This window comes from Rhinolophus sinicus, chromosome 7, assembly GCF_057876585.1.
Source record: "Rhinolophus sinicus isolate RSI-liver-muscle chromosome 7, RSI-T2T, whole genome shotgun sequence".
NCBI classification, from domain to species: Eukaryota; Metazoa; Chordata; class Mammalia; order Chiroptera; family Rhinolophidae; genus Rhinolophus; species Rhinolophus sinicus.
Genome location: NC_142507.1, coordinates 56,325,280 through 56,345,328, shown reverse-complemented (window position 1 = coordinate 56,345,328; position 20,049 = coordinate 56,325,280). Strand labels below are relative to the sequence as shown.

At 46.7% G+C, this 20,049-nt stretch overlaps 1 protein-coding gene, 1 long non-coding RNA gene and 4 other non-coding genes across 9 annotated transcripts; 3 read left to right on the top strand and 3 right to left on the bottom strand.

The window, feature by feature from the left end:
• Window positions 1–40: 40 nt before the first annotated feature.
• On the bottom strand, window positions 41–122 carry TRNAS-GCU (transfer RNA serine (anticodon GCU)). The gene has a single exon. It is a non-coding gene; the product is annotated as a tRNA-Ser (tRNA).
• Window positions 123–2,088: 1,966 nt separating this feature from the next.
• On the bottom strand, window positions 2,089–2,182 carry TRNAI-UAU (transfer RNA isoleucine (anticodon UAU)). Its single transcript has 2 exons — window positions 2,145–2,182; window positions 2,089–2,124 (listed from the first exon to the last, which is right to left on the bottom strand). It is a non-coding gene; the product is annotated as a tRNA-Ile (tRNA).
• A 1,178-nt stretch (window positions 2,183–3,360) lies between these two features.
• TRNAA-AGC (transfer RNA alanine (anticodon AGC)) lies at window positions 3,361–3,433 on the top strand. The gene has a single exon. It is a non-coding gene; the product is annotated as a tRNA-Ala (tRNA).
• Window positions 3,434–4,716: 1,283 nt separating this feature from the next.
• On the top strand, window positions 4,717–4,789 carry TRNAM-CAU (transfer RNA methionine (anticodon CAU)). The gene has a single exon. It is a non-coding gene; the product is annotated as a tRNA-Met (tRNA).
• Window positions 4,790–5,927: 1,138 nt separating this feature from the next.
• Window positions 5,928–6,561, bottom strand: LOC109435968 (uncharacterized). Of its 3 annotated transcripts, none has more exons than XR_016021812.1 (2): window positions 6,214–6,561; window positions 5,928–6,138 (listed from the first exon to the last, which is right to left on the bottom strand). It is a non-coding gene; the product is annotated as an uncharacterized LOC109435968 (long non-coding RNA). The 3 variants fall into 3 exon arrangements; XR_012491866.2 differs by having other exon boundaries at window positions 5,928–6,133; XR_016021813.1 differs by having other exon boundaries at window positions 5,928–6,122.
• ZNF322 (zinc finger protein 322) lies at window positions 6,548–18,577 on the top strand. 2 transcript variants are annotated; one of them, XM_019714152.3, is made up of 3 exons: window positions 6,548–6,705; window positions 13,726–13,800; window positions 14,392–18,577. In XM_019714152.3, the coding sequence occupies exon 3, from the start codon at window positions 14,573–14,575 to the stop codon at window positions 15,797–15,799; it is 1,227 nt and encodes a 408-aa protein (XP_019569711.3). In that variant the 5' UTR covers window positions 6,548–6,705; window positions 13,726–13,800; window positions 14,392–14,572; the 3' UTR covers window positions 15,800–18,577. The 2 variants fall into 2 exon arrangements, with proteins under 2 accessions (XP_019569711.3, XP_019569710.3); XM_019714151.3 differs by having other exon boundaries at window positions 6,583–6,842.
• The last annotated feature ends 1,472 nt before the right edge of the window (window positions 18,578–20,049 follow it).

Below are 20,049 nucleotides of genomic sequence, written 5' to 3'. Positions count from 1 at the left end.
TAGGGGATACGCTTCCCCTCCCGCGCTAAAACACCAGGATCGACGAGGGTGGGACTCGAACCCACGCGTGCAGAGCACAATGGATTAGCAGTCCATCGCCTTAACCACTCGGCCACCTCGTCCCCTCATCCTTGTCCTCTGGGGTACATGGTCCCAGGCTTAGTGCTCCCGAACTCCCCAGCCGTCTGGGGCGCAGTGGTCCTGGGACGTGACTGGGAGACATGCGGGGACGTGAGGCCGCGTCCTTCCTTCCACACATCGGACGAGAACTTTCTACACGATGGAGCGGAAGCTGCCGGGAAGCGGTCGAGACGCGAAGGAAACATGTGCGCGGGGCCTTGGCCCCTTCCCTGCGGCCTGATTCCTCGAGGGCTACGGGGGCTCAGGGTCGCCTCCGCGTCCGGGCAGGCGACCTCGGGGAGCCGGCCCATCTGACTCCTGACTCGGGGTGAGAAAACACGTCTGGGAACGAGACGCGGGTCTGCGGGGCGACACCTCCTTGATACTCCGAGGGGCGCACACACGGACCCTTCACTCGTGGGCTCGCGTCAGGGTCACCGCGTTGGAGGGACCGTGCGCTCTGATCCCCCAAATACCTGTGTGCTTCTGCGGTGGCCTCTGGGGACAGGTTGCCCAGCTTGCCTCCCACTTTCCGAGGGGTGCGGAGCTGAGAACCCAAGACTCTGCAGCGAGGAAACGATGAGGGGGTGGGGGTTTGGGGTTTTGATTGGCTGGTTTCATGGAATGAATGAAATGCACGCGAATAGACACGAGCCGGGATTAATTCTGACTCAGCAGAGGGAGCCATCAGGGCCTGGAAGAAAAGCAAGGTTTCCAGAGGTGGCGAGAGTGCGGGTCCCAGGCTGCGGGGGGCGGGACGGGGTTACGCTCTCAGGTCCAGAGTTTGGCTCAGGGATTATTCATTTTTATAAAAAAATTCTATTTAGAAATTATTTCAAAAATAAAAGTTGCAAAGATATTATACTTGTAGCACCAAGTTTATTCTCGTGTATGGAGTGAGGAGTGGACCTGATTTGATTTTTTTCCAAATAGCTGTAATTGGCCCCAAAACCGTCGTGAGAACCGTTTTCCCCATGACTCGAAAAACACTTTTATCACGTACTATATGCAGTTGTGCCGATTTGGTCCTACCACACCAAGTCCTTACCTAGGCTGTTCCACCTGTCCCCATCATTGTCGCCTCACACAACAAACCTCAGCTGTGTCACTTGTCCTCCAGCAGGTTCCAGGTGACAGAATTCCTGGACGAGAATCCCCTACTCCCTTTCCAGATACCTGCAAGCCCATGGGTAATGTTACCCGGTGTGCACTCCACTGCAAACCCGGCAACCACTCCCGGTGTGATGTGACCTCTTGAATCCTGGTGGACAAAACAGCAAAGGCTGTGCCGGGATGCAGCCCTGCCTGCACTCCTGAGAACTCTGAATAGTCACCTGCGCTTAACCCAGCTGTGGGAAACCACCTGGGAGCCTTTTGCATAGCTACTGCATGGAAAGAATATTGTCATGCAAATTTTAGACCTTATGGATACATAGAAAGACCTCTAGGAAAAGGAGTTGGATGCCCTAGCGTGGAATCAAGAAAACCAATGTGTGGAAACAAGAAAACCAATGAAATGAAGAGATAGTTCTTTTGAAAATCCAACAAGAGGGACAAAATTTTAGCTAGACTGAACAAGAAAAAAGAGAGATGAAAATTAGTAAAATCAGGAAAGAAACACTGATGAGGACATCACTACTGATCTTGCAGAAATTAAACACATCATAAGGGAATAGTATGAACGTTATGTTAACAAATTAGAAAATTTAGATGAAATAGAAAAAAAACCCAAGTACGTAAATTATGGACATGAACACAAGAAATAGAAATTAGTAAGTAAAAAAGAAAAAAGGGTCAGTACTCAATCTTTCAACAAAGGAAAGCTCAAGCCCAGATGAGCCCACTAATGAATTCTATTAAACATTTAAAGACAAAACAATAATATCAGTTCTTCCAAACCTGTCTGTCTGGTCACGAAGTAGACATGAAAGCAAGGAGGAAAGGGATGCTGTCGCTGTTGGAAAACGATGCTCCAGGTGAGGCTCGAACTCACAACCTCGGCATCACTCGCACATATACTGCCGTATAAGTACCGCGCGCTGACCGATTGCGCCACTGGAGCATTCACTCTCCACTTCCGGTCACTCATTACTCGGCCCACGCGGGACTCCCTGCGTCTCTGTTCGGGTGTGGATGTGCCCGGTGTACCGGGCATCCCTGAGCCCCGCGTCTCGCGCACAAAGGAGGGCAGGATCCAGCCACGGACCCCACTGGGCCACCCATAGTGCAGGCGCGGAGGGAGGGAGGACACTTCCAGAGCGACCGGCTGACCCCTATGCCTCCCGCGTCCCGGGAGGACCTTCGTGGCCGAGAGGCGTGCGAGCCTCCCGAGGCTGCACGCGTCCCGGAACTCTGTCCTCAGGGGCTCTAAGCGCCCGGAAGAACGGGAGTGGGCGACGCGCGCGCGCAGCTCCCCCCGGAAGTGGAGCAGTCCTGCGCGCTCTGGGGTTCTGGCTGTGACTTGTGACCCTGGATCCCGACAATGTTGCTAGAGGCTGAGGGTTTTAATAAAAAGCTTGACTAGGGGTAGAATGTACGGGGTTCCCCCCCGCCCCAGTCTCTCCCCAGCGGCCGGAAGCCCCGAATTCCCCGCGGACCGGGGGAAAGGGCCAAAGTCGCGGGTCTGTTCTCGGGCTCAGTCTCGGATGAGGGGTCAGCCCTGCTTCTACCTGAACCCGGGGCGGGAAGTCCTGTTCTGGGCAGGGCTTCCCCTTTGTGGGTTGGCCACTGTCTGGACTCACAGGCCCCCAAGGCCAAACCTGCCCCCTTTCCTCCCACCCCCTTTATTTTTAATTTAAATCTCAGTCTTGTAGTCTTCCACTCAGCCCTGGAACGCATGTTTGAGTCATGAGAATCTAACCGTTTGCTTCAGTGTTTATCACCCCTGCCTGCACATTAGAATAACCTGGGGAGCTTTTAAAAATAATAGTAATACCAAATTTTTGAAAACAATTCCTGGAACCGCTTCCGATGATTCTGACTTAATTGGTTAGAGGTGCGTCACGAGGGTCTGGCGGCACCAGAGCTTTCTCGTGGCGACTTTCTCCTCCTTCGCCAGCTGAGCAGTAGGTGAACACCTCGCTCTTACCCGGCGGTGTCTGAGAGGATGCGCTTTGAGTCTGGCTTCTAACGTTACTGACTGACTTTCCTTGTGTGCTGAGCCGCCGGAAATTGTGAATAACGGACACGCGCACATCTGCTCCTAAGCGAGAACATGGAGGAAAAAGGGGTGGGGTACACGGGGAATTAGCTCAGGTGGTAGAGCGCTCGCTTAGCATGCGAGAGGTAGCGGGATCGACGCCCGCATTCTCCAAGTTTTCCCACGCTTGACCTCGGTTTTCCGGGTGGCATCCTCAGATTTCCTGATCCATTTTAGTAACAGACAAAGTTGGGGACGTTTTGAACTTGGCCACTTTTTTGGATTTTGAACTATGGTCATGTACAACACTGCTGATGGGCCTAAGTTGGATATCTAGATCTACCAATTTCTAATTCGTTTTCTGTTTCTCTAGAACTGTGATCCCACCAGGGCGAGATATACCAAGAGCCAGAGCATATCAAAACGAGGAAATCAAGAATGGTCAGAGTGCCGCGGAGTGCCATTGTTAAAACTGGCATTTTAGAAAGCGCTATTTATCCTTCCAGCTCTTGAGGTCTGGGGTCCTAAGATTCCGTCTGAATCAGTGGGCCGCCTGGCCCAGAGCAGCTCCCCGGTGAATAGTGACTGAATGAGCGGAAAGGAACTGAATGATCAACAAGAATAGTGGTCAGTGTTTAGCAAGTCAGTGGGTGTCAGGTTTGAGGGAGATGAGTCAAGCCCAAAAGACCAGCACAGAGGAGGCTGGGGATTCCAGTTTTGATGTATGGAAGAGTGAGCTGTTGGGGACAAGAAGAGAGGCGATGGGCTGGGGTAGAGAAAGGGTTCACATGTGCAACTCTGACTGACAACCTGCTGCTCAGTTCAGACTTTGCCACTCCTCAGCTCTGGGACCTTGGGAACATGACTTCTCCGAATCTCCGTTATATCTGGAAAAGGCAGATAATGGTACATCGTTTTGTGGCCAAAATTCAATTGCACTATGTGAGACAATCTCCATAAATCTCTTAGTATACTTAATGGTACATAAGAGGAAAAAAAACAGGGGGGCTTTTTATTAAATTCAGTCTGTGTTTTTTGCATGGAGAATGTCTCCAGTCATGCAGATGCAAGTGGAGATGTAGAGTAAGACAGAGAAGTGTGGACTGGAGACAACGTGGAGGACGATTTATTCTGTCAGTCAGTGAACTAATATGAGCCAGGCGCCTCCTATGTTTCAACAAAGGAGACTCTGGAAGGTATGAGATGGACTGAGACCTCGGTGGGCAGAAAAAGCCACATCATTGGAATGCAAGAGCAGCAGAAGACAACACAGTTGTCCCTGGTCCCACAGCCCAGAGGGTCTCATCATGGGGTGATACCATCCCCAATGCAGCACTGGCTTGTATGGAGTGACATTTGCCAGGATGGATTGTGCTCTTTAGAAGCCAGCCAGTGACAATGTAGCAGTACCTGGAAAATAATATTTATTATTTTATTGGTGACAGCTGTGGCAAGATGCCCTCTTAGCGCAGTAGGCAGCGCGTCAGTCTCATAATCTGAAGGTCCTGAGTTCGAGCCTCAGAGAGGGCACATATTTTAAATCTGGTCACAGTCCACCTGGACTAATTAATGTGCTTGCCAAAAGGAAGGAAAGGTCCATGCTGGGTTAAATGGAACACAAGGAAAAACTGGCACAAGGGGACAATAAGCATTTCAAAACTGATCCCATATTCGCCTGCAAGGGAAAGTCACTTTTGGACTTTCTTGGCCTTCTCAGGGCTTTCACTGAAATGATTGGTGGAGAGTCACATCACACCAGGAACCAACCACAGGCCACATTCCAGGACCTTGTACTTTTTGGCAAAGTGCTCAGCACTGTTGAGGGAGCCATGTAAACATAGTGATTGGAAGCACAGGCTCTGGTTTCAGACTGTTTGTATTTCAGCTTCACCAGTTACTAAATGTGTGATCTTGGGCAAGTTACCTAATCTCTCTGTGCACCAGTTTCTCCTATGATAAAAATAATAATACACAGCTCACAGAATTTTTGCTACAGATTAATGAGGCAATACATGTAAAATGATTAGAACAGTGCCTTGAACATATCACATACTCAAGTCATTAAAATTATTTCAAATATTAAGAAGATTCTGGATAGAGTATTTCGATCTTACTGAGAAGTTTTTGTTAAAAACAAACATGAAACTAAGCTGCATCTCCTCTGGGGAAGAATTCAGGTATTAGGACCGCTGATTAACCTTGAACATGTCACTGTTACAGCCTCTCACCGCGCCCTAACCCAGTATTTTGCTCACAATCCAAGCCCTTGCTCACCTGGCCCAGGCTTTAGTCCGCTATGCTTAGTCCTCACCCTTTCCCTTTGATGTCTGAGGGCTTTTAAAAACCTTTCCTTCATTTAACAATTGAGCAGGGAAATTCCATGTGCAAATTTCACTCCGAAGAAAACCTCCTTTCTGAAGCAACCCAAACATAGCTGATTCCAGCCCAGAAACACAATCGGAAACGACCGGGGAATCTCCTGATGTCAGAGCAGCCCTGCCGCCCTCTGTAGGGGTCTCCACCCACAAGGCCACCACTTCCCTCTCCAGACTTTCACCCGTCCCTCCGGACACATCTTTGGTAACTGAAGTGCAGCTTCCGCGGTGCTTTTGTTACCGAACTCAAGGGGTCGGCCGCTTGGGGTGTCCTATTCAAAAAGGAGACAGGGTTGTCATTAGGTAGATTTATTTACTTGTGACAAGTAAAGGACACTGGGGGTTCACATCCACAGCTCTGTGTCCCGGAAGCGGGAGGCTCAGCCGGAGCTTATACACACTATTTGGTTAATTACGAGTTGGCTTCTTGGCTGTCGGCTAACCTTACCCGCTGGGTTCAGGTCAGGCTCATCCGGTTACAGTTGCGTCTGCAAGATAACTGTGCTGTGTTTTAACATTTAGCAAGAAAAGCATTTAGTGAGAACCGCCCAGACCTTGAGGCCCCGTCCTGTCTCTCACTTTCGGATCCTCCACACCATCTGGAGCCTTCCGGGTGTTTTTCTCCTGGTTGGCGGCATCCATCTCTGCGACTCTACTCCTGGCTGGAGTCCTCTTTTAACTGCATTGAAGAACGAGAACAGAAGTCGCCAACTGCTGTACAAATAGCCTGCTTCTTCTACATCCGGGCCTTGCGCGCGGTCCGGAAGGCCGCCATACCCTCGCTGGCTCCGCCCTGAAACGCCAAGGAACCCCAGGAGCATGCGCTCCAGGGCCCCGCCCCCTCCCCGAGCCTCGGTGTGATTGGCCAGAGGCGGGGGAGGAGAGCCCGGTCTCCGGGGCGGTGTGGCCACGTGACTCGCGGGGCGGGGTCGCGCCGCCGCTTCCAGCCCGGCTGAAAGGGCTCGCGCAGCCGGCCTGCTGGGTCCTGAGAGCGCCCACCGGACGGCCTGGCCCCGGCTCCCTTGGCCGCGCCGCGCGGAGGGAGCTGCTCCTGGCTCTCGTCGGCCCCAGGTTTGCTTCCCCTCCTTCCCCGAGGGTGGGCCCTTGTGTCCGCCGCCGCAGAGCCTGCGGCCCCGGGAAGCCCAGATCCGAGTGTCCGAGAGTAACCGGAAGTGCCGCCGAACGAGGGGCGGCGCCGGTGGCTGCGGGTGAGCGCGGCCGCGGGGCCTGGGAGGAGCCTGGCCTGCGGGGCCCGGGGCGGGGGGGGCGCGATGGGACCGGAGACCCCGCGGCTTCGGCCGGGTGGGAGCAGCCCGGTTCCTCGCCACCCAGCGGCTCTGAGACCCCTGACCCCGGACTGAAAGGCGGTCACTGCAAAGTTGAAAGAAGAGAAGCTCAGTACAGTCGCTCCTGGAGACAATAATAGTAAACGCTGCCAGGCACTTTTCTAGCGATGTGTGTCTTTCATATTGGGGAAAAACCCAAGGACGTTATATGGAGTTTCTCCATCCCCATCTTTAGGGAGAGATTCGTTATGTTGCAACCGAATCTATATGCAGAAGAATCTGGTTTGTCTAAACATTCCATAACCATTTTTGGAAACCTGCATTATATATAACTTTGTGTTCCACACATTTATCAACTACGTCTTGGGGTTTATAGTGGAAGAACGGGTCCTTGTCCTTAGAGGTTGAGATAATACAAACAAACAAAAAACAATTAGCAGAGGGAAAAAAAAACAAGAAAACCGTACTCAGGGCTTTATTATAAAGTAAGACATTACCTAGAAGGATACTTGATATTTTGTCTAGAACCAGTGGTTACCAGTGACAGGTACTTCTTGCAGGAGAGACAGAGTGTAAGCAAAGTGGGAAGAGGCAGGATATTGTTGAAGGATGCAGACCAGACTGGGGAGTAAGTGGGACCAATACTCAGATGTCCAGCTCCAGAAAAATTATAAATTCCATAAAATTATAAATTTCTACATCATTAATATGTCCTCTAGGAGACGGAGGGATTTTGTGCATAGTTATGGACTAGAGGCCTTTTGGAGCTAAAAGGAAGACAGTCCCGAGTCCTTATTCCAATGGCAAGTGGCATCCCATGCTGTGTTTCTATATTGTGGATTTTGGAGAGAGACAAGAGGGAATGGGAGAAGAGACATGGAAACTGGGAATGACGCCTTTTTAGCTTCTGAGGTAGCAGAATGATAAAACTGGGTCCTGTCCCACCAATTTAAGTGTATTTATACTTCTTTCCAACGTGCATGTTCACAATAGGCTTGTGGTACTTGCGTCTTGATTTATTTGCAGCCCCAAAGAGGCAGTATGCCCCGTGCTAAAGCAGGTGCTGCAGTCAGAAGACAGCAATTTAAATCCTGACTCTACTGCTAACTAGCTTATTTAACTGCCCTAAGCATCAGGCTTTCTATCTGTGAAGTGCAAACATAGGTAATAACACCTATTTTACAGAGTTCTTGGGAAGATTAAATGGGACAGCCCATGCAATCAATGGCAAATAAGTAAGCTAATCCTTAGCCTAGGGCCTGATCGGGTAAGAATGATCTGTTTTTTAGATAGTGCTCTCTGGACTTTATGTGCTTGTCCCATACATCCTTTAACTGGAAGGATAACCTTGAGCTTTGAAGTTCTATATTCAGCCTGTGTGCTCGCACTTGATTGCCTGCCTGCTCATTTTGTGCACTCTGACCCTCACCGTGGAAGAAAGAACCAGTCTCTTCCTAGGATGAGGTAGGAGCAACCTCTCGGCGGAGGGTTCCCTGAAGCTAAGACTTAAAGGATATATGCAGCTTTGGAGATGGACCAGCTAGGGCTACTAGCCGAGCCTGTTGCATTGCTACTGGGGCCCCAAGGATGACGATGGCCCTTTTTCTTGTGCTGGTATTTGCTTATTTATATATTTAGTTCATTCAACTAAGATATTCTAGATGCTAGGGATATTGCAGTGAACAAAAGACTAAGTCCTAACGCTAATGGACCATATGTTCTAGTAGGAGAGAGAAACAAATTAACAAATGTGAACTATATACCACAAAGTTGGGTGACGACACGTGCTATGGAGAGAAATAAAGCAGGTAAAGGGACATGGCTATTTCAGATGAAGTCGTCAGGGTGTGCCACTTTGAGGAAGTAATTCTCAGACTTGAATCAAATAGAGGAGCAAGCTGCCTGGGGGAAGAGCATTCTAGGCGGAAGGAACAAGTGCGAAGGTTCAGCTGCAGACAGGTGGAGGTGCGCCATCCCAGTGGCAGAGCTGCACGTACCTGAGTGTGACAATTGAGTATTTTGCACTAGAGAAGTGTTATGGTCTACTTTGAGTTTGGAAAAATAGACTATTTAATTTTCTAGGTGTTGACATCTAAAAGACTTCGATATAAAGAAAACTGTTTCCTTATTATTATTTTCTTCTTGGTGCCCCACAGTTATTGGCTATTTGGGGCAAATATGATACCCTGCGCAGATAACTAGGAAATCCTCTGAGTCATTAGCAGGCTACGACCAAGCTCAGAATCCTTTATGTCCATTCTATGCTCCTTTGGCCTTAACTGTAATGCGCATCTGAAAAGGCCAAACTCCCTAAAACCCACCATCTTGTACTAGCTATTTGTCTATATGCCTGCATTATTCCTTTTCCTCATAACATTTCTCCTTAACTGTTTTTCTAGTTTTTGCATAATTGTCATATTAACCAATAACTTGCTGAGTTATTTTATTTAGTTAATTATTTTAAATGGATTTTGAACAAGGTTTTACACAAGAGGCAGGAACAGAGGATGGGCTCGGTGATGTTAGGGTTTTGTGAATGTGAAGATGGAATTAAGGAAATAAGCCGCCATCTGTTGAGACCCAGGCGTTGAGCTGAGTCCTTTACTGACAGTGTGGCAGCTCTCACTGCAGTTCCTTGCAGCATGTAATTGTATCTTATCTGCTTTATCAAAGGCAGAATGGAAGCCGGAGGACATTAAGTAACTTACCCACGTTCTCACAGCTACAAAGGAGCACAGTGGGAACCCAAACCAAAATCTGATTCCGGAGCTTGGACATTCAATTTCCTAGCACAGTATTCCAACTCAGCTGCCTATTCTTTAAAAAGCAAAATGAAATAGCTTTTAATTTTGAAATAATTTGAGACTTACAAAAGAGTTGCAAAAGGAATGTCCATGCTTCCTCTGCCCACAGTTCCTGAATGTTAACTTTTTACTATGTTTGCTTTATGAGTCTGTCTACATCTCTCTCTATGCAGATACGCATTTACATCTGACTCAGCAGTCGCTTTTCTAGAAATTGACTCTGAAATATACCACCACCAATATGAAAATACACATCCATAAAGTTATTCATCGTAGCAGTGTTTGTAACTTGAAAATATTTAAAACAACTTAAATGCCCATGTGTAAGGAAGTGGTCGAATAAACTTGGTATATCCACATATAGTGGGGAACTAGGCAGCAATGAAAGAGAACGAAGAAAACCTTTACGAATTGATGGGGCCTGATTTCCAGGATGTTATAATTTTTAAAAAGCAACAGTGTAAAAGAGTATGCTACGTTTTTGTAAGAATGCCTATTATCTGCAACAATGTACAAAAGTATCAAAAAGTATGCTACATTTTGTGTAAGCATGTGTTGGAGTTTTGTTAGTACTTTTCACACTGATACTGGGCTGTAAAATTTTTTTATACTCTCTTCATCAGGTTTAGTTATCAGTGTTAAACTTTTTTTCACGAAAGAATTAGAAGTTTTTCTTCATTTTTAATGCTCTGGAAAACATTTATGAAGCATTGGGTTTATTTGGTCTTTATAAGTTTGTTAGAATTCCCTTATGAAACAATCTAGGACTCGTTTATTTTTGTTTGTTTTTTTTTGTAGGATACTTCCTTAATAACTTTTTCTGTTTATTCTGTGCCTATTGGTGTTTTTAAAACTTTGTCTAATGGGGTTGATTTGGGTTGTGTTTCCCAAGGAAACACTCTTATTTCCTAGATTATCACATTCATCAGTGTAGAGGTCTGCAAAGTGGTCTTTTATGTGTATGTGGGTTTGTTTGTTCTTTTTCTGTTTTGGTGGTTATTTATTCCTTATTTCTTATTTTGTAAATGTGTGCTTTCTCCCTCTTTTCTTTAAGTTTGCTAGTAGTTATTTATTTCTTTAGGGTTATCAAAATAAGGATTTTGATTTATAATTATGTTTATTGTTTTTCTCTTTAGTTCATTGATTTACACTTTTATTTTTATTTTCTTATTTGTTTTGATGTTCTTTTTTCTTAGCTTTTTGAACTGAGAATTTAGTTTGTTCATTTAATTTTTTTCATAAAAAAGTATTTAAGACTAAATATTCCTTTGATCACTGCTTTAAATTTATTCCATAAATTATAATATAAAAATTTCAATTATCAGTATTTACAAATTCTGTTAATTTTTCATTTTCCTGTTCACTGAAGAGTTATTTTAATAGTTTGTTTTTTCCCCCCACCATGGGGAAAAAATCCATGGAGGATTTTGTTATTTGATATTTTAATAAATTTTTAGTTTTACTGCAGTGTTGCTTATGTCACTTTATGGAATTTATTGATGCTTTCTTGACAACTAAATAAGTGCCAGATTTCATGACTGATTCATATGTGCTTGAGAAGAAAGTTTATTCCCTATTATGAGGGTGTATATTTCTATAGATACTCCTAAGATTTACTTACTAATTAGATTATTCTGGCCTTCTGCATCGTTACGTATTTTTGGTCCACCTTGTATGTCTTTTTACTGACATAATATGTTTTCTTATGATGAATGTTTTTATCTGTGTTTCTTGGTGTCTGTTGTACCGGTAGTTTTTGCTTTATGAAGCTGACTGCTTTGTAACTTAGATAATCGTAACTGTTACAAGCTGTGCTGTGATGACGACTTTCAAATTACAAAGGGTCCTTCATCATGTGTTTGGCTTGCACTACACTTTGCCTGATAATCGTGAAGAGAAGCCCTACTTTTATTATTCCCGTTTGCCGGCTGTTCCTTTCCCATCCCTTTATTTTTAGGCTTGCTGAATCACCTTGTTTTAGGTGTCTCTTGGATGTAGCACATAGTTGGATCTTGCTTTGTGAGACATGGTAAAGATCACTTTTGAAAGGTGAGCTAAATTCATTCACATTTATTGATGTGATTGATATGTTTGGTCTCTACTGTATTGTTTATATAATATTTGATGTGTTTTCATTGCTCTTTCACTTAAAAATATTTTAGAACATTTGATTTTTGTTACAATGGCTACCTGTGAACTTCAATCATTTTTAATGCTGTGAGTCCCGTTTTCTTATTTGACATTGAATCGTTTGGTTTTCCAGCTTTTAATAGTATCCTGTAACTCCTGCCGTTAATCAGTAATCGGTGAGGTCATTTCACTTTGTTCTTTTCCTCTTTCTCCTCCTCCAAGTTTTTAGTTGAATTATTTCTGTGTTATTAGAACAAAACGTTTCACAGGATTGCTAATTCAGCAGATCTTTCCCACTGTTGCCATTGTGGTCAAGTTTTATTTTTAAGACTGGATGGCATTTTAGAAGCTAGTGGGGAGGTAGGTTGTGCATTTAAAAGTTTTTCTTTTATTTATTTTAAAATTTTTCCTTCATCTTGAAGGACCTTAAATTCCCTTTGTTGCCTTTCTCCGTCCCCGCGGCCCACAGGGTTCCTCTCCCTTCCTTTCGACTCCTCCTTCCCCAGAATTGTCATTCCAGGCTGTCTGTGCAAGTCCAGCACACCGCCTCTGGTCCTTGCATCCTGCTCTGATCAGAACTCTTCACACTCTGGTCCGTAGCTGGGTTCTCTTTCTGACGGTGAATGCTAGATTGACTTTGCCACCGCTGACCCCCTCTGGTCACCCCCTCCCACTTGCCTTTGCTGCCCTGACGGCCTGCAGCCAGCACGAGCGGCTGGGTGTGGTGCACGTGGGTTTTGTCTGGTGCTTTCTCTTCTTGTTCTCGTTGCTTTTAAAGGATGTGCTGGAAGATGTGGATTTCCTTACCATCTTCTTTATATTTCTTCTTTCAGAGACGTTTTGTTCTTTTTCCGTATTTAAGTCAGATTTCTGTCCACGGACTGAAGTCCATTTTTAATCACTGGCGTGGAAGCTCATAGGTTTTCTGAAAAACACCAGTTGAATTACATTGTATAGTTTCTCTGACGCCTGTGATTCAGCCTGTATTGAGTTCAGGCCAGAGGACACAGAGGGGACAGAGAAAATAGTAAACTCCACCGCCAGCCGCATTGCTTCCTTCATCTATGCGCTTTCTTTTCGGAGTCCTCAAATTGCTGCGCCGTGCGTTCTGTGCAGGTTTCAGGGGTGGGTTCAGTGGGCAAAGCCTCTGGAATGCGCCTCACCCAGTACCACGAAGCACGTCGCCTTAGCGGTAGCCATGGAGCGCCTCCACTGTGTGTCCCCATATGCTGTCTGGTCTGAGTAGTCCCATGTTTGCTTCTGGCCCTCGGAAGCAGAAAGGCTGTTGGGGGAACTGAAAGTCTCAGTGACCTAGAATAAGGCAGGTTTAAGCTGTTGAGGGAAGAAATCAGTGGACAAGTCTGGCTGGCTGACTGCTTACGCCCACAATTGGACTGCCTGCTTAATTGTTTATGGCAGAAATAGAAATCAAGATAGGCTGTTGTAAATTTTGAACCACAATGGCGACAGCTGCATGCCCTCCAGCGAAGGGAGGGTGCTGACGTCGCCCCCAGCACACGCTGTACTGCCACTTGTACTGTATATCAGGGCAGCCTGCATTCTCCTGGGGAGATGCCGCCTGGGTGTGTCCAGTGAGTTGAGTGTTAGGGGACCTTTCCTTCAATGTTGTTATAATCCCAAGGACAGTTTATAGATTCCTTGTTGTCCCTTTTCTTCAGAGTCCTGTGGAATAGTTTAGGATTATGATTATTCTCTTCAGGACTGAACGTAAGGGACTGTGTAAGAAAACCCTTCTGGTCTTTTTAAGGACACCTTAGTTTACCCATTTTCAGGTTCTTTGAGTGAAGTGATCTGATGCGAAATCTTCGCATATATGACTACTTATGCTTTCTCATTCTTGTGTTTTACAGAATGCTGTCTTCCTTGAGAAATCAAATTCTCAGGACCAGGAAGTAAATGCTGCTTTTCGTCCATTTGGATTCTAGGTGAGCTTGTTTCTCCAGTTTCTTCTTTTTGAAATGTACCTTCTCTCTCCCAGCCTGTGTCCATTGCAGCGGCTCCTACCCTGTGGCATTCAGCCGTTTGGACTTGTGTCCAAATAAGGACACAAGTAGAATTTCAAGAAACTGCTTATTAAGCACCAACTGTGCCTGGCACAGCTCTGTGTACCACGGAAAGAGCGCTAGATTTTGGCCACAGACAATAAGTGAATTACATTTGTAGTGTACTAGGTGACAAGTGCCGTGGAGAAAAACAAAGCAGTGGGGGGGGGGGGGAGCTGGGGCTGGCACACTCATTACTGGCCCCATCTTTACTACTCAGACGAAGCCAGGTGAAGAGGAAGAACCTGGGTTTGAGATCACCCAGCGGCATGAAAGAAACAATCGTCCCTGGGCCTTCCCCATGTGTTTTGCCAGTTGGTTTCACATTAGCAAGGAGGAATGTGATTTTAGCCCCTGAAAACCCTAGAGCACTTACGGACTCTGATGTACAATTCCTGTTTTCTGCAGTGACGTTAATTTTGAGCATTCTTTTCTTAGTTATAGGAATATAAATATTTCTCCTCTGTCTCACAGGGTTGGAAATACCAAGTAAGAGATTCATGTATATGATGCTGGAAACTTGTAGAGGCAAACTGCTCATGACTCAAAGGCCTAAAACAGGTGTATCTTTCACGTTCTTATCAAGAAGACGACAATGAAGAAAATGATGGGTCAAGACGACCAGTGGAAAACTCCCTAGGAGAGAGCCATAGAGATGTACACGTCAGAAGAGAGCGGTGATCAGAGAACTCAGAAAAGGAAAGTATACCATGTGTGCCCTCAGAAGGGTCAAAAGATTTTTATTCACGTGCATGACTTTACTCAGATAGATGGTCAGACACACCAGGGCCGTGAGTGTGAGCAGAACTTGTGTGAAAACCTCGCTCTGATTATGTGTGAGAGAACCCACACTGGAGAGAGACCTTGTCGATGTGATATGTGTGAGAAAACCTTCATCCAGCGCTCAGATCTTACTTCACACCAGAGGGTCCACAATTATGAGAAACCTTATAAATGTAGCAAATGTGACAAGAGCTTCTGGCACCACCTAGCCCTTTCAGGGCACCAGAGAACACACGCAGGTAAAAAATTCTACACATGTGATATTTGTGGCAAGAATTTTGGTCAGAGCTCCGATCTGCTTGTCCACCAGCGAAGCCACACGGGCGAGAAACCGTATCTGTGTAGTGAGTGTGATAAATGCTTCAGCCGAAGTACAAACCTCATTAGGCACCGAAGAACTCACACCGGCGAGAAACCATTTAAGTGTCTGGAGTGTGAAAAGGCTTTTAGTGGGAAGTCGGACCTCATTAGCCATCAGAGGACTCACACTGGCGAAAGGCCCTACAAATGCACTAAGTGTGAGAAAAGTTACCGGCACCGCTCAGCCTTTATTGTGCATAAGCGAGTTCACACGGGGGAGAAGCCCTATAAGTGCGGGGCCTGTGAGAAGTGTTTTGGCCAGAAGTCGGACCTTATCGTCCACCAGAGAGTGCACACGGGCGAGAAGCCGTACAAATGCCTGGAGTGCATGCGGAGTTTCACGCGCAGCGCCAACCTCATCAGGCACCAGGCAACGCACACGCACACTTTTAAATGCCTTGAGTACGAGAAAAGTTTTGGCTGTGCCCCGGACCTCATCGTGCACCAGAGAATCCACATGGGTGAGAAAGCCCACGACTGGTCTGCGTGTGGCGGCGGCTTCCTCCTGGGCATGGGCTTCGTGGCCCAGCCGAAGAGGAGGACTCAGGCGGAGGAGCTGCATTATCAGTGCAGCGTGTGTGACAAAGGCTCCCGCCAGAGCCCAGCCCTCCTGCAGCAGCAGACAGTCCACATCGCCGAAAAACCGTACGTCTGCAATGTGGGGGACAAGGGGCTTGAACTCAGCCCCCCACCCGCGTCAGAAGCCTCAGAAATGGCTGGGCCGGACAGGAAGCTGTAACTGCCTCAAAATGTGTGTGCATGTCCGGGAACTCACTAAGGTGAAGAGCTGCAGGCAAACGGCAGGCTTTCCTCAGCGCGCAGCGCTCACTGGGGACCCAGGAACCTGTGCTTTGCCCTGACAGCAGCCCTAACAGAGCCGCCCTCAGCCGCTCCGACCAGAAGCCCGACCAGGGCTGAGTCCAGGATTCACCAGGTGGGGAACTTGGCAGGGCCCTGAGCGGGAGCACCTTCTCGCAGTGCCAGAGGGGTTCACACCAGAGGACAGACTTTGAGGGCTCCAGCGCGCACAGCTTCCGGGTTGAAGCCCCAGCGCAGGTGGAAAGGCGCTCTGACCCAGCTAGAACCTTCTTAGCCGGCAGAGCAGCCAGTGGTGAAACTTCAGCTATTTGTTTTGAATGTGGCAAAGACGTTAGATGGAGAGCTTCTTGGGTTTGCAACAAAAAAGGCCAATCTGAGGAAAGACCTTGTGAAGTGTGAAAAGAAGAGCCGTCAGTGGTCAGCCCCTGGGGACACCAGGGGACTGCCATGAGTAGGAAACCCCACACGCACCCAACCGAAAACAGCCTTGCTAGAAACCTCTGCCCTGCCGGGCCCCAAAGAAGCTGCTCTGCAGAGAATCTGGCTGTGGTGAGAGATTCAGGCGTGGACTGTGTACATACAGTAGGTTTGAGAACAACCGGCTCAGTTAGTTTTCCTATGTAGTAGAGATGACTTTTAATGGAGTCAATACAGAAAGTTGTTCAGATCCCCAGAAGCCTGTTCTGGAGGCACTAGGACAGGTCAGAGTAGGCCTGAGGGTAACTCAGGGAAAGATGCTTTTCTTTCATCTGAACCACTTAATGATTGCTTTACTCTTTCTCAAATTTGGAAATCCAATAAAGGAAAGGACTGGAACCTTGTTACAGAAGGTGTGGCATGTGTTACTGTTGGGGAAAGGATCCTGTTGGCTTTGTCTTGGCTTGGTTTTTAATCTGTGGCTGGACTGGGGACGAGTGTGATGGTGGTTTGGGGAACTTGCTGGTAGTGAAAAGAACTACGCAGCTGGGGAGTAGTTATCCCGGTCACAACTCCTCAAGTTTCCCCTTTGGAGAACCGACCTCACAGAGGCAGAATACCCAACTTTTGATTTAGTGAGTTGAGACATGCCCTCAAAAGCTCCCTTTCCCTAAAATGTCTTTCAGTGTATCACTGGTATTTGCAGTTTCCGCTTTAGAGGTTCATCTCTTTTCAACTCAGAAGTGCAAATTCCAGGATAATAGTTCTGATGTTGCTGGTACCACATTTTGCTGACTCGATGTATCATGTCGCTTTCTGTCGTAAGGTCTCCCCTCAGCTCCTTGCAGAATGGCTAAGGGAAGACAAAGAAAGCTGAGGCCTGCACAGGCACATTCACACAGGACGATGCGTTGTCAGCGGGGAGCTGTACTTGAGTTTGACTATCCTGACTCCAAAGCTGGTGTTCTTTTTACTCCATTATCCTCCTGTTTATAGTAATTTCAGTCCCATAATGATCTGCCTTTCATTTATTTCAGTTCTGCCAAGAGAATACTTTTTATTCCCAGGGAAAGGATTGAAGTCACCACAATATAAGGTATTTATTTGGCTTGGAATGTGGGATTCTAAAAGCTAGAAGGGAAAGCAGCTGGCAAATTCATCAGAAGGATGAGCACTTATCTCATTTAACAGGATAATTATTATCTTTAACGTTCTCTAGGAGTGCTAGAACTAATGGACACTTCTGAGCGGTTCTCCCCTCCAATTAAGAGACACCTAATAAATACCTGAGGTTCCTACGGTACTTGGGACCGGACTGGTGAATAAGTATTTTGTTGCTAGTCTGAGTCCTCTGGTTTTTCTCTGCAAACCCCTGAATTGCAGGGAGCATTAGCCTTTGGACTCAGACAGGTGGCCAACTGCCACTTTGTGTGTGGCTCTCAGCTCTGGTCCCAGTAACTGGGTGACTTGCATGACCTTAGGGTCAGTGGGTGCAGCTCACAGTGATAATAAGGAATCTAGTCTAGGGTGTTTTTTCTTTTAGCAAACAGATCCTGGATGTTTATTCAATCTGATGTGTTTTAGTAACTTTCATAAATAGCTTTTATGCCATGAAAAGTTGCCCAGTGTGACAACACACACAAGATGCATTTGTTTCTCCTTGATGAAAATCATGCCTATCGCTAGTGTATGTCTGATCATTGTGACACTAAAATAGTACGGGTGTGTGCTGTGGTGGTGATGGAAATTCATGCTCTGGCTACCCATTAGCCATCAGAGGGCCTGCAGAAGGGGACAGAGTTCGTACCATTGGCAGGGTGACAACTCTGTTTCAGCTAATCTCACTGGTAACAGTCTCTAGTCTTTAAATAAATGAAGGATGGACCACCCCAAAAACAGAGAACTGTGGGGTATGAAAACAGGTCTGAGGGCTTATAACCCTGGGGAAGGGTGTTGGTATTATTCATGTAGCACAACCTGAGGGTGGGAAGGGCCACTTGGGAGCCTGTGACCAAAACTAGGTGACTCCTGAGACGGACGGAGGTTCTCCCGAGACGGTGCCAACCTACCTCTCTCCCTCAGGTAAGTAGTTAGAGTAACTGCCAAGACCAGACCAAACGAGACACTTGTATTCAGCCAATGTATTCCTATGCTTTAATGCTTCTGTTTTCCCTTCTTAAACATTTGTTCTGAAAACACTCCATTTTTGTCTCTACTGTACTAAGAAAAAGCATTTTCCCTACATTTGCATTAGAATAAAGCAGATATTCAAGAATCCTTTCATGATGTGTATGTATCAAATCACGATGTACACTTTAAATATCTGACAACGTTACGTGTTGATTATACCTCAATAAAGCTGGGGGGAAAGAAAGCTATTGGTGTGCCTGGAGGCCTGGTGGTGGTGACAGCCATTGGACCATCTCTAGAGTTCCAGTAGGTTGTGATGCTAAGGCAGAGAGAATGACACCTGAAGTACGGTCTGCACTGGCTCTGGACAGTGGTCCTGTAAGAGCCTCCCTACTGCGCGACCTGTGGGGAGTCCAGTACCCTTGTTGATCACAGACCAAGATGCTAAACACATCCGGTTTACAAGAGAAAGCAAACATGGGAGAATGCTGGCCTCAAGTAGCTCAGTTCTGCTCAGCTGTGCTCTCCCCAGCTGGGAATCTCACCCTGAGATCACTGACACCAATGCTAAGCGTGGGCAGGAGGGCTAGTACTGACGGGTTAGTGTGAGGACATGACCCAGCACCCAGCCTGTGGTGGGACAGAGCTGCAGGTGTGCGTGCATGGGGACAAGGATCAGTATCCTCTTCAGCATAATGCGTGAAGGACAACAGGTCCTGCCAAGAAACACGTCCTTCTAAAGATGCTGGGTGGACAGGTTAGTCCAGGCAGGGCTCCGAATTCACAGGGAACACTCTCTTCCCTCTCGCTCTGGTTTGTAGGGTTCCTCACCATGAGTAAATGTATAGGGTTGAGGTTTGTGGGTGAACTCAGGCAGGAAAGAGCAGAGCCATCAGCCAACATTTTGTGCATCTGACAGTTCACCAACTGTGCAGTCTATCTCTACAAGAATTAAATGGGGGTAGAGCCAGGATGACAGAAATCACAAATGAGCATTTACTTAACATTGGCCCCCAAATATGTACATTTCTTCCAAGCCTCTGGTCTAAGGGGTGGTGGTAAGACCTACCCTGTCATTGTGACCTTGAGTGTTGGGATAAATATCCCCACTGAGGTTCAAATGTGCAAAGCTTTAGGATTCTCAGAATCCATTCAGCTAACATCCTGGAAGCCTCTCATTAGGTTAAAGAAACTTATTGAATTGCTAAAGGTTTTTATCATTATAGAGTATTAAATTTAGTTGAACTTTTGCAACTATTGTGATTGTTTTTTCTCTTACTGAATTGGATAATGCAGCCCAATATATCTATTAGTATTCTCCTGTGAGATAAGTCCCACTCAGTTATGCTACTGGATATATGCAGATATTACTACAGTGAATTTGCTAATGGATTTGTTTAGGATTTTGTAAGCATGACCTGCTACTACTCGCCCAGCTCTGATGTCTCGATACTGACCAGAGTCTCGGACTCCAGGAGGCTGTGTGCAGACTTCTTTATCAGTTCTCGTGACCTGTTTTTCAGGCCTAGTGGCGTACACTGAGTCTCTGGCCCCCAGGGGCTGCTCTGCATGTTGTCTGTGACCCTCCCCCATCTAAACCCCAGCACTGAGGTGCACCTGCGG